This window comes from Cavia porcellus, unplaced genomic scaffold (genome assembly GCF_034190915.1).
Source record: "Cavia porcellus strain 051 isolate PalLab524CR breed Dunkin Hartley unplaced genomic scaffold, mCavPor4.1 scaffold_5, whole genome shotgun sequence".
Lineage (NCBI taxonomy): Eukaryota > Metazoa > Chordata > Mammalia > Rodentia > Caviidae > Cavia > Cavia porcellus.
This window is the reverse complement of record NW_026947488.1, coordinates 66,353,903-66,365,890: the sequence shown is the minus strand read 5'-3', so window position 1 is coordinate 66,365,890 and position 11,988 is coordinate 66,353,903. Positions and strand designations below refer to the sequence as shown.

At 45.2% G+C, this 11,988-nt stretch overlaps 1 protein-coding gene across 4 annotated transcripts in view; it reads right to left on the bottom strand.

The window, feature by feature from the left end:
- Window positions 1-7,212: 7,212 nt before the first annotated feature.
- The window catches only part of Pxylp1 (2-phosphoxylose phosphatase 1), a 57,677-nt gene continuing 52,901 nt past the window's right edge, over window positions 7,213-11,988 (bottom strand). For all 4 annotated transcript variants that reach the window (XM_063249089.1, XM_063249091.1, XM_063249090.1 and 1 more), the window contains one exon: window positions 7,213-9,562. In XM_063249089.1, coding sequence (XP_063105159.1) covers window positions 8,625-9,562 — 938 coding nt within the window. In that variant the 3' untranslated portion in view covers window positions 7,213-8,624. The remainder of the gene's footprint in view (window positions 9,563-11,988) is intronic.

The window sequence follows — 11,988 nt, the reverse complement described above, 5'->3', positions numbered from 1 at the left end:
GAGCCGTGATTAGGAACTTCACTCAAAGTGATCAGAATGTCCATTTCCTAGTTACCCTCTCTCTTGGCCTTTTCAGGCTGTGATACCAAAATGCCTTAGGCTGGGTAATTGAAAAACAATAGAAATTCATTGCTTGCAGTTCTGGAGTCCAAGATCAAAGGTGCCAGAAGATTGTGTGGAGGACTTGCTCCTTAGCTGGTAGCAGGGGCAACTTCTTTTATAAGGACACTAATCTCATAATCTATCCTCATGATTTAATTCCTGAAGGACCCGTTTCTTAATGTTCTTATCATGCAGATACTAGGCTCCAACCTTTGAATTTTGGGGGACACAACATTGAGAACATAGCACCCTTGTTGTAGCCTTCAAGAGGGAAGAAAATAAGGGCCCTAATCCTCCAAGGCATTAAGGGCCTCTTTCACCCATTTGTTACCCTTAACTGTGCAGCCAGGCATCCGTCGCTGCGGGTCCTCTGCTGAGCTGCCAGTCATTTAGCTGGTTAGTTGGAGAGCCCCTCCACAGCTCATACTTGCCAGTAGATCAGTTAGAAAACCAGAAGGACAATCAAATGGCTTGCAGTTTAGAAACTTAATCAGCCAACTAGCTAAGTTACTTAGGATTAAAGTTTCAGACAAATAATGGTCTATAAAAGGATCCAGTAGTCAAAAAGTCAATTTAATGTTCAGTCTGTCAATCAGAGCCAGTTGTTGAGAATGCTAAACAGCTGTTTAATTAGTGGGGCAAAAAGGCCCACAGGTAAGGTGTGAGACAATGTGGACACAGAGTGCGTCTCTTTCTGCTGAGCCTGAAGGCCATACACACCATTGCTCCTGTGTCACACAGGGTCTTCAGTGTGCTGCAAAGACGTCTGGCCTGGCGTGGTAAGCAAGAGCAGGTGGAGCTGCCACTGCACAGTGGAGTGATGGCCCTTTACATCCATACTCTGGGGACCTCCAGGCTTTAAGCCTTGGAAGGACTTCCTGGCTTCAGGAGAGCTAACCCAGACATGCTTGGCTCCGAGTGGGAGGAAGCCAGCCAGCTGCCACTAGGGAAGGATATGCCCTTCTGGGCACTGGTGCCAGGGACACAGGAGTCAAAGTCCTAGGCCCTGTGTGGCATGGAAGAGAATAGGGAGAATTGGAATGAGTGCTGTGTGTCCAGTAGCAGGAGGGGAGCAGCTGCCTGGAGTGGAGCCCCAGAGGGCGGGATCTCCCTTCGCATGTCAGGTCCAGGCTGCTTCCTCTTCAGCTTCTCTGTGGACCATGAAGGCACTGAAAGCCTCCATGCTCCCATTCCTTTGCCAAACTCTAAAGTGGGAAGGATGGAGGTCAGCCATAGGTAATACGGGAATGTGGGCAAAGGGTGAGCTCCCAGGGGGACTGACTACCTGAGGTGTTTTTGAGGTGGCAAACAAGGCTGAGCACAAAAATGGAGCGCAGGAGTGCCGAAAGAATTGTACCTCGTAATTATGCCCAGTGCGTGGGGCTGTGCATGCAGGTGACCTTTCTGGCAGAGCAGCAACACATTCTGGTTCTGGTGGCCCATAGCAACGAAAAGTCACTGGAGAGCAACTGTGGCTCCAGCCATGTCAAGCTGCCCGTGTGGCAGCAGCTTCATGATATTCTGTCCCAGGAGTTACCATCCTAGTTGGCAGGTGACGAACCCGAGATTTGGAGCTTAGGTGTCTAGTCTGAAGTCCCATAGTTTGGATGTGATAGAGAACTGGATTTGAACTTGGCCAGTGTGGTTCTTAAACTGTGTCCTGCTCTGAGGAAGAGTGCAGTGCAGATTTGCTGGCTTCTCTGGTTGTCACTCTTCTGTCAGAGGTCCTGCACAGCCGACATCCTATGGTGACACCAGGAGCCTTTTGCTCCCTTGCAGACATACAGGGAATGTGTCAGCCACTCACACCCATGTACTGCTCCTCCATCCTTGTACTACCTGCAAATAATAAAGCTGGAAAGGTAACCAGGAAGGGCCTTGTGCGTCATTTCAGGGAGCCTGAATTTTTATCTAGAAGGGTGAAGGGCCACCGAAGGGTTGTGAACGAGGCATGATATGATTTATCTTATGATGCCATGCATTTATGGGCATGTCCTGTACCATCTCTAGCTGCCAGAGACATACCTAGTATATATTACTAAGTTGCCACACATACCACAGAGGACCCAGGAGAAATGCTAACTACAGTAGCATAAGTGATTATGAGCTTGGGCCCAGGAGTGGGGCTGCTTTGACTCCCAGTTCTGCCACTTCCTAGCTGTAAAGCAAATAACCTCCACTCAGTTTCTTTCTTCATCTTAAAACTGTGGATAATAGCAATAATTTCTCAGTCTCAGAATCACTGTGAAAATGAAACGGTCATGCATACAGAGCCAGCATAGTGTGTAGCACATTACAGCTCAAACAATACAGGTTTATACCGCACGCCACACATATGTCCTGTCTGTTTCCCGTCCTTATTGTCTTTCCCCAGTCACTGCTGTGATGACAGCACATGACTTCCATGCAGGCTCTCATCTGCCAGCAGCTTGCTTCTCTTCCTGCCCTATGGTTTCACTGTGCATAGAGTCAATGGACAAATGTTCCCCTCCTCTTCCCTCAATTGAATAGTTCTGAGGCCTATTTCATAAGCCTCTCCGGAAGTTCTGTGCGGTGGAGCATGAGTCGGTTAATAAATGTGCATAATCACATCGGCTTTCCCTCTTGCTTTTTTTTATCCTGCCCTCCAATCTTGCTCCCTGGGATCGATCACACTAATGAACTACCAACACGTAAGCTTTTCTCCCTCAGACTGTGCTGTTAGGAGCACCCGGGTTAAGATAATCTATTGTAAGATGATCCTACTTTCTTGAAAATATTGCATTAGAAACAAAATAACAAAAGAAACAAAAGGAGCTAGAAATATGAATGCCCATAAGAGATGCAGGAACAGACTACCCCATAAGCAGATCCATGACGGTTCCAAGGTCAGTTTTTCCTGATTGGCTTGTGGGGGTGGGAGGGAGTAATGGGGCAGAAGTAGCGTATTAGAGGGGCCTGGGAGACTTTGTGCTCTAGGATAATCCAGGGTTCAGCCTGGTTCTGTGGCTTCCTACTGTCCATTAGATCAGTGTCCAGTCCATGGCATATGCTCAACACATGGTAAGTCCTGGTATAACAGCCCTCTGTAACTGGCTGTGAAACCTCCAGAATAAACTTATCCTACTCCTTCATATATGCACACAATTATCTCTTAGTTTCCACAGGGGATTGGTTCTAGGACTCCCTTATAATTCCAAATCGTCATTATAATACCACGATCTGTAGATTTTAAGTGTCTTATAAAAAATGGCATAGTATTTGTATATAACATATGGGCATCCTCCTTATACTTTAAATTATCTCTAGTTACTTACAATATCTAACAATGTAAATTACATGTACACAGTTGGTATACTGCATTGTTTAGGGAATAGTGACATGAAAAAATATCCGTATATGTTCAGGGAAGGCATAATTTTTCCCCAGCATTTCTGATCTGCAGCTGATGGAACCTGAAGTGGGTAAAATCTGTGGATGTAGAAAGCAGTCTGTATTTAGCTTCAAAAAAAATATAGTAGTAAGCCTCTCAAAGGCAGTGATAACCAAAGGAGGAATTTTTGGTCAGTAGATATATTAACCCTTTCCTATAAATGTCTCCAGAGTTCCTGCTCAGACAAGTGGAGAGCTTGGCCTCCAATATTTACCTGCCCTGCTCTGCAGTCTGTTGTGAGGAAGCTGCTTCTGAGACCAGGGTGCCTTCAGGAGCTTACCTGGGGTGCTCCGGAGCCCGCACTGTGACAGGAGCATGCTGAGGCCGAAGCTGGGCCGTGAAGCAGTCATAAGGCCTGGGTCCAGCCCAGGAGCTCTGACGTGAGCTTTTCAATCCCTGTTGGGACGAGACAGTGAACCTTGACGCCCTAGAAAGGAGGCTAGTCCTTGGGCCCATGACTCTTTGGAAAACGCTGGCAGCTGAGCACTGGCAGCAGCTGGGAAAAGAGGCTGTGAAGTGGGGGAATTTGAGTAACACAGCACCCACTGTCGGCTCCGCAAAGCATTTGCTAGAGGCTCTAGTCCCGAGCCGGCATCCACATTTCCCCTCTTCCTTGGTAAGTGAAGCCTGGTTTTGTTTTGTTTGTAATGATAATAGGCCTATTAAAATACTTCCCTAGAATCTTTTACAGCAGAGCTCGGCCAAGTGATCAATTCCCTACTGGTCCACCAGATGTCACTGGGAATCCAGATTCCTGATGGCAAGGTGGAGAAAACAAGTCTTAATTCGCTTTACTCACTGCACGCAGGTTTATGTTGCATAAAACCAAATGTAGACCTAAATGGTAGAGGGGCATTATTGTACATTCTGCTTAAGAACTTGGTTCTTCCAGTCAAGTGGACATAGCTTGAGCACCAGCTCTGCTGCATACCAGCCAGCTGTGCCACTCCTCAGACAAGTCCTGTCTCGCTTCCTCTTTCCATAAAGAAAAAACGACAGTAGTGTCTCAGCGGCCACCCAGCATGTTACACTAGTTTCACCACTTATTCCAGGTTGCCTTACGTTTCTTCACTTGCTAGCACTGAAAATCTTACACCCTGTGGAAACTTCTCAGTGCCAGGCAAATTGGGACAGTTGGTTGACCTATTAAAACATCCCAACTGCCCTAACTCTACAGCTGGAAGACTAGGCCCCAGGACTAAAATTTTATTTGATGCTTCCCTCTAGTGGTTGAGTCAAATATAGCACCACTGCAAAGATGACTTTTACATTGCTGTAGTTTTCTTAAAAATAGGAAGCTACAAATAGAGGCAGAATTGGGGGTATTTCTAGCCATTCAGACTTAATAATTTCTGTAACCCTACTATGTTTTATTGTTCATTGATACCAGCAAATATGGTACCTGGTAAAGAATAAATGGAATAATATAAGTCAAATAGTCCTTTCCCACAGTGTCTCACGGCAAGTGCTCTTTAAAATTCACATGTAAAGCTGGTTAGACCATGGGCTATGACTCTTGCTTTAGAGAAGTGCATTTCTTGTTTCTTTTGGAGGAAGAAGCCTTTCCTTGGAACTTTGAGGGTTTGGAAACCCTTGTAGGGGAGAACTCTCAGTTGGCACCTTTACCACTGACAGTTACCCAGGAGCCAGACCTCTGCCAAGGGTATTGCAGCTCTGAGAGGAATGGCCTGGGCCCCTCAGTGACTCAGTTTCCTCACTGGGGCCTGTCTCACCCAGCACTAGGGCATCAGAGGCCAGGAGCTCTAGCCAGTCATTCTGATGAACTTGTGGTTTCCCTTGAGCATGCTTTGTTATTCATCTGAGCTGACTTCTGGGCAGGTGCAAATGCAGGGTTACATTCAGTTGGTGGCCTTGGCAATGGGAGTGAACTGGTGCCCAGAGCCCACTGTCCTCTGTTTTCTGTTTGTGGTAGTGTTTTATGCAAAAGGGCACACTCACCTCAGCCAGGAATGGTGGGTCTATTCAGAAGGCTTTGGGAAGACAGGAACACGTATTCCTGTCCTTCCTGCATTTAGTCTTTGAGCTCTAGGAAAAGGAATCAACCAGAAAGTTTCATTTTGCTCTACCTGCAAAGACCTTCCAAATGGCTTAACAGACTATTTGTTAGGCTATTAATTGTTAATCACCTATAAATTCTTCAATTCTGTTGGGAGAATGAATACTTGTGTTAATAAATAGCTGTAGCTGCTATGAAAAAGGGTTACCTGCTCAGTGGGACTAGAAAGTCAGCATATTTGCTGGCCACTAGTTTGTTCTACGTGAAGCCTTGTAGTCTTATTTTAGTATGTTGGTTTTAAGTTTCATGCATTTTTAATGAGATTTAGAAATATGTTTAATCTATATTATGAAATATTATTCAGCTATAATATGAACTTTATCTAAAAATGGAACTATCTTCAAGAGATACTGTTAAGGGAAGCAAGTTAATGTGAAAAACTAAGACATACTGTTAAAAGAAACAAGTTAATAAAATATATTTTTAAACAGTGGTCACGGAACTTTATATCTTGGTTGCACACTTCAGTGATGGGACTTGCCAGCTGGTCAGCGCAGAGGCCGAGGCATGATAAGAGATGGGCCTTTTGGCCCTGCCCCAACCTCTACGCAAGGCCTGGAGAAGGCCTGGAGGTTAAATCGATAACCAGTTGTTTAATCAATCATGCCTGTGATATGAACGCTCCAGAGAACTCCAAAAGCAGAGTTCAGACAGCTGAGCACATAGAGGTTCTTGAAGGTGACAACCCAGATAGGACTGGGTGCACCTTACCCTTTGCCCGCACCACACACACCTTTTTCTCTGCACCCTTTGGAACGTCCTTTATAATAAACAAGCAGATGTGCTACCCTAAGTTCTGTGAGCCACTCGAGCGTATCAGTTAAATCCACAGAGAGGGTGCAGCAACCCCAGTTTATGGTGGATCAGGCAGAAGCACAGGTAAAACAATCTGTGCTTTGACTGGCATAGGAAGTCTGTGAGTGTGTGCGTGCACGGGTGCTCAGGGGGAGCGGTGCTGGGGACTGAGCCCTCAACCTGTAGGGTCTGATACTCTCTCCAGGCAGTTCATTTAGATGACACCCGGTGCAGGAATGCTTGATTGGTGTGCATGTGTGGAATAAATCCCTACACATGTTTTAGTAGCATGCTGTAAAAGAGTCTGAGTCTTGCTTTTTCTTCTTTAGAAGAACTTCATTTTTGATTTTTTTTAGTATTCTTTTCCAGTTGTGCATGTATTAATTTTAATCACAAAAACAAGAAAGCTGATACACCCTGACCTGTCGAGGACTGTCCATTAATCTCAGCTCAGTGCTGAGAATTTGCTATGAATAAAGTGGCTCAGAATTCAATTCTGAAGAAGGTGTTTTCATGTTGTGCCCACCTGACACCTGGGAGGGCAAAACCTTTATCTCTACCTTCTGGTGTTAGCCAAAATATTTACTTTTACCAACAGACACTCTGAATTGATTTATTTAAAAAGTCTTCAGACTTGATCTTATTTTTAAATCTTCAAGCTGTGCTAAGCAGTTCCAATTCAGATATATTGTGAGTAGGAGCAGACCAGGCTTGAAATCCTTGAGAGAGAATGTAATTTTCAGCACGAACCAAAGCAGTTAAAATAAAATTTTAAAATGCTGTTTCCTACTTGAAAAGAATGGGAATGACTTACAGGCACACACCATTCCTTGTACACATCAGTGTTCTTCGGAAATTTATTGATAGAAACAGACATGTTTCAATGCAACACTGGACAAGAAAACAAAGAGAAGGGGAGGGCTGCCAACGCCACTGGAGACTCACTCACGCTTTCCATGTTTCCTTGTAGAGAGCTAGCACCATTCGTTCAGGAATCACAGATTTAACTAAATTGCTTCTAATATACAAAATGCCTTAGAAATATTATTCAACCGTCTAGTAGCAAAGTTCGTCTAAAAACATATTAAAAATCAATTGGAATTTACCATTTGAAACAGATGAAAACAGTCTAAAAACTGATCCAATTTGATGGCTTGTCAAAAGGAATGAGCCATCGGTAGTCTTTCTGGAGGAAAAAGTACCTCAGTTCCGCTTCTGGCCTCCTTCCAACCACGAAGCAGGTACAGGAAATTGAGCATTACTATATAGGAATAAAAGCACATCTAAAACTTATCTTAGAAAATATCTTCCTAGACTATAAAAATACTAAATGCGATACAAAAATTTCAGCATATACAGCAAATAGACTACAGCAGACAAATACCTGAAACACACTGAAAACTCTCTTGTACCACAATCGTCATGAACATCAAGTATTATTCTAATCATATTTCTATGATTCATTCTGATTCAAATGTTTATTCTCCATCAAGTTTTGTTGTAGTGGCAGATTGCAGACCACATTCTGTGCTGCTAGCAGAAGTTACTGGAGGAGCCATTGAATAATTCTCAGTATTCAGCTGGTTCTCAAAGTGCTGCAAGTGCAAGTACAGTGGAGTCTGGTTTTTAAAACAAGGTCAACAAACTGCAGCCCGTGAGCTTTGTGCACCCCTGAACACAGCCACACTTACTCTCTTGTGTATGGTGTGTGGCACTTTCGTGTTACTAAAGCAGAGCTGGGTGGCTGTGACACAGACTATATGCAGCCTTGCAGTCTGCACTGTCTGAAATTCGTACTCTGTGGACCTTAATAGGAAAAAACTATCAACCTCTGGTTTAGATGAATCACTGCAGGAAATTTTTCACTGAATGAGGGCAAGATTCAAGATTAAGAAAATTTTGTTTGAGGTTTTGCTGGTTCCATGACAGGCCAAAAGAATATGAATTTGGCTTGACAACTTTGGGCACTGAATATTATCCTGGCATTGTAAGCCAAGCTTGGCTATGATAAAGTACCTTCATCTCTCTATAAACTGGCCATTTTGTACCGAGTAACTCACGCACTAGATTATAGCTATGTGCTTACTATTCAACCCAAGCCACCTACATGGCTCTCAAACAATTTCTAGCCTTTAAAAGTCAATACTCTTACACCCTTAGCAACACACAGAACTAGAAGTGGACTCTTCCCTGCCTTCTGCATTGGTATAGGCTCTATCGTGCTGTATCGTGTACCTTTTAGACTACTTCCATGTGACATGCGTCATAATAATTAGTACTGCTACCATCCAGGGCCACAAACATGTCCCTTTTGACAAAGTGGACTAAGTTCTCAAGAGGACACATGGGCTTGGGAGAATGCCTGTGGTGGTCCTGGCAGAAGGATGTGTGGAATGTGACATCAACTCCATTGTAAAGAATTCGCACTGAATGTTCACTGGGCTTTTCTCTGTCTTGCCAGAGCTCAAATATCAGCCTGGCTGCAAACCTTGGGAACCTGGCTTCTGAAAGGCCCAAAGCACTGAGGACTGGTGACAGAGTGACATCATGGGCAGAGTAGAGGGCGAAGATCTCATCTTTTCTCCCCTCGGCAGCACGCTGCATCCGATTGACAGTTTGATTCAGGATCGGGTGGGCACCCAGCAGCGAATACCCGAGGTACAGTTTCATCTCGCGCCTCTCCTTCTCATCCTCTATCTGATGCATTTTGATCACCTTGAAGTGCCCCATGTCGATACACCCGTTTTTGGTGCAGGGGAAGCTGATGTTATGGCAGAAGTGACAGAGCAAGGAGTCTATGGGGTTGGCAGCCCGCAGCTGCGTGGTGGGGATGTCCACGATCCTGGCCATGTCCCCATAGGTTTTCTCCAGCTGGCTGTTCTTTAGCCGCAGGAGGTACTGACGATGCTGCTCCTTCTTCAGATATTGGTTTCTCAGTGGGCAGTAACAGCTTCCAGAGCAGAAAAGGGCACTTGGCTGGTGCCTGAAATAAATCTTCTTCCAGTCAAAATCTGGGAGAAAGCCATAGAGCAAGGCCAGCCCACTCTGCAGGGTACGGCTCTTCCCAGTGGTCTCCAGGTACAGCTGGTCTGCAGACCAGTCCGTCGGCAGGAGCTTGTGTTTCTTTACATAGATGTCCCTCAGCAACTGGCCATTCTGCAAATGCTGCACGACTCCTGCAACACAGGGTGACACAAGGCTCTCCTGACCACCAGCTCAGTATGAGGCGCAGCAAGGGGAAGTAGAGTCAGTGCTAGGGTAAGACAGTATAGTGAAGCCCATTTCCCCACCATGTGAAAGTTGCAAGAATGGGTTCATCTCCACTTCTTGGGAGTGTCTGTAAAGGGGTGACCTGACTGGGGCACGGCTTTTGTGGGGTGCCTAAGACTGTCTGCCTCCTACCCTCCTGCTCCACTTGCCCTTTCTCTGGGAAACCACTGTGCCTGGCAGGGCACAGAGAGTAGAACTCACCCCACTGGGTATCTAGGCTGTGACAGGCATGGGCCGAAGTGAGCCTTCCCCTCTGTGCAGGGATGGCTCTGTGACATCTATCAGGCGGAGATGACTGTCAGTTGCTTGCCTGCAGCTTAGTCCTTCCTCACAATGTTGGGAAGTCCCCTATTTGACTTCATTTCCCCTAAACTGCCCACCGATGGTTCTCTGCTAACCTCCTGGGTGAGAGATTCTGCACAGTCCCACAAGGGGCTTCTCATCATCAAGCTTCCAGATCTCTAGACAGGATATTTTTAAAAAAGCAAACTGCAGAAGAGTATGCTTATTATGTTCCTTTCAAATAAAAAAGGGGACAAAACAAGAATGTGTATTTTCAGTTGCCCACATTTTGCATGATGAAATTTTGGAAGGAGCAGAAGAAACGATTGTCAGTGGTTTCCTGGAAATGCTGGAGGCATGGAAATGAGGGTGGATGGAATGTGGGTGGAAGCAAGAATTTTAAGTCTGCCTCTTACTATCACTACCATACTATAACGAAAAGAAAAGCCGAGGCAGGTGAAGGCAATGGAAGACAATAGAGAACTTATGCTTTAACCCTAATGACACGAAAGAGGCAGTCTCAGTAATTAGCATGAACTGGCTGAGGGTGTGAACTACACATGGGCCCTAAGTCCAGTAATGGCATTTATTCAGATGTCTAAATAATTTGGGCAATTCTACATCAAGATGAGGTGCGTTAGGCTGAAAGTCATGAGACAGAGGGAAAGAATTATCCCAGAGACTCCCTTAAGCCATAGCCTTATCTCAGCCACATAGGATGCCTGGGTTCCACTCTGACTGAGAAGCCCAAGGGCAGAATTCTTTCAGAGACCTGGCTGGGACCAACCTGGGCATCTGTAAAATAATTTGCAAAAGGGGAGCAAATCACAAGTGACAAAAATGAAGAACCTGGGTCTGACCCCAGTTCACTTCCGGGCCTATCTTATATTATGCAAAACATATTAAAGGTGGAATGCTTATTGTATGCCAGCCATTTTCCATTTAATTTCCACAAAAACCCAAAGAGGAAAGTGTATTACCATTAGTACTGTTTCTCCTTGTGACAGGAGAAGAAACTAAGGCCTTGAGCCACTCACAGTTAAAAAGTGGCAGAGCAAAACTTAAGGCCTGATCTGGCCATAGTTTTGTGTTTTTGGTCCTTGCTCACTATTTCTCCCTACATTTTCACTCAGAAAAATGAAATTCTGGCCAGTTAGGGCTTTATATCCTCTCTAAACACATCCCACGTTCTCATAACCCAGTTCACGCCGTCCTCTCTTCCCTGTCGAGAGCAGCCCACAGCAAGCAGCTCTGTCACAGGCTGCTATCCGTTTTCACCCATCACCAGTCCTGCCTCTCAGGTCTAATTCTCTGAGTCCTTGCAGCTTCCAGTGGTACAACTGTCTTTGCTGTAGCACAGTGGAGACTAGGTTGGGAGGGTCCTATTGATCTGGCCACCTCCTGTGCTCAGCCACTGCCGAGGCCTTCTGAGCCAAGGAGGCACTGTGGGGTGTTTCGTGGAGCCAATTATAAATGAACATTATAACAACTATGTATTTTTTTTTGTACCAGGGATCAAACTCATAACTGTGCCACTTACAAGGCAGGTGCTTATGCCACTGAGCTAAATCCCCAGCCAACAGCTATGCATTTTTTTCAGCTATGCATTTTTAATGACATTTAAAATAGAAGATAAAAGTGACCATTAAAAGGATAACAGAAATGGGAATAAATGGAACTGGAAGAAAAATGACTTTTTGAGTAATACTAACCTAGAAAATGAAGATGGTGATAGATCATTTGAAAAGAAAAGTCTAAGTGAATGATGTACCTCTAATTGTGAGACTCCTCCCAACTCCTTCTCAGATCCCCTCTACCCTGTCTACTATACCTCATCCTGACTCCTCGTGACAGCTGATGAACCTCAGGGGGCCTCAGTAGAGTCCTCAAGCATCCGGGCTTGCTAGTTCTTTGCTAGCTGTGGCTAAGGGCTGTCACTGTGTCTACAGATACAGCAAAAAGCTAGAGCGAGAGGGGGTGATGAAATAGCCCCAATTCCAGTCTCTCTAGACTCCTGGTCACATTCTTGCCCTTGGAATCTGAGTCATCC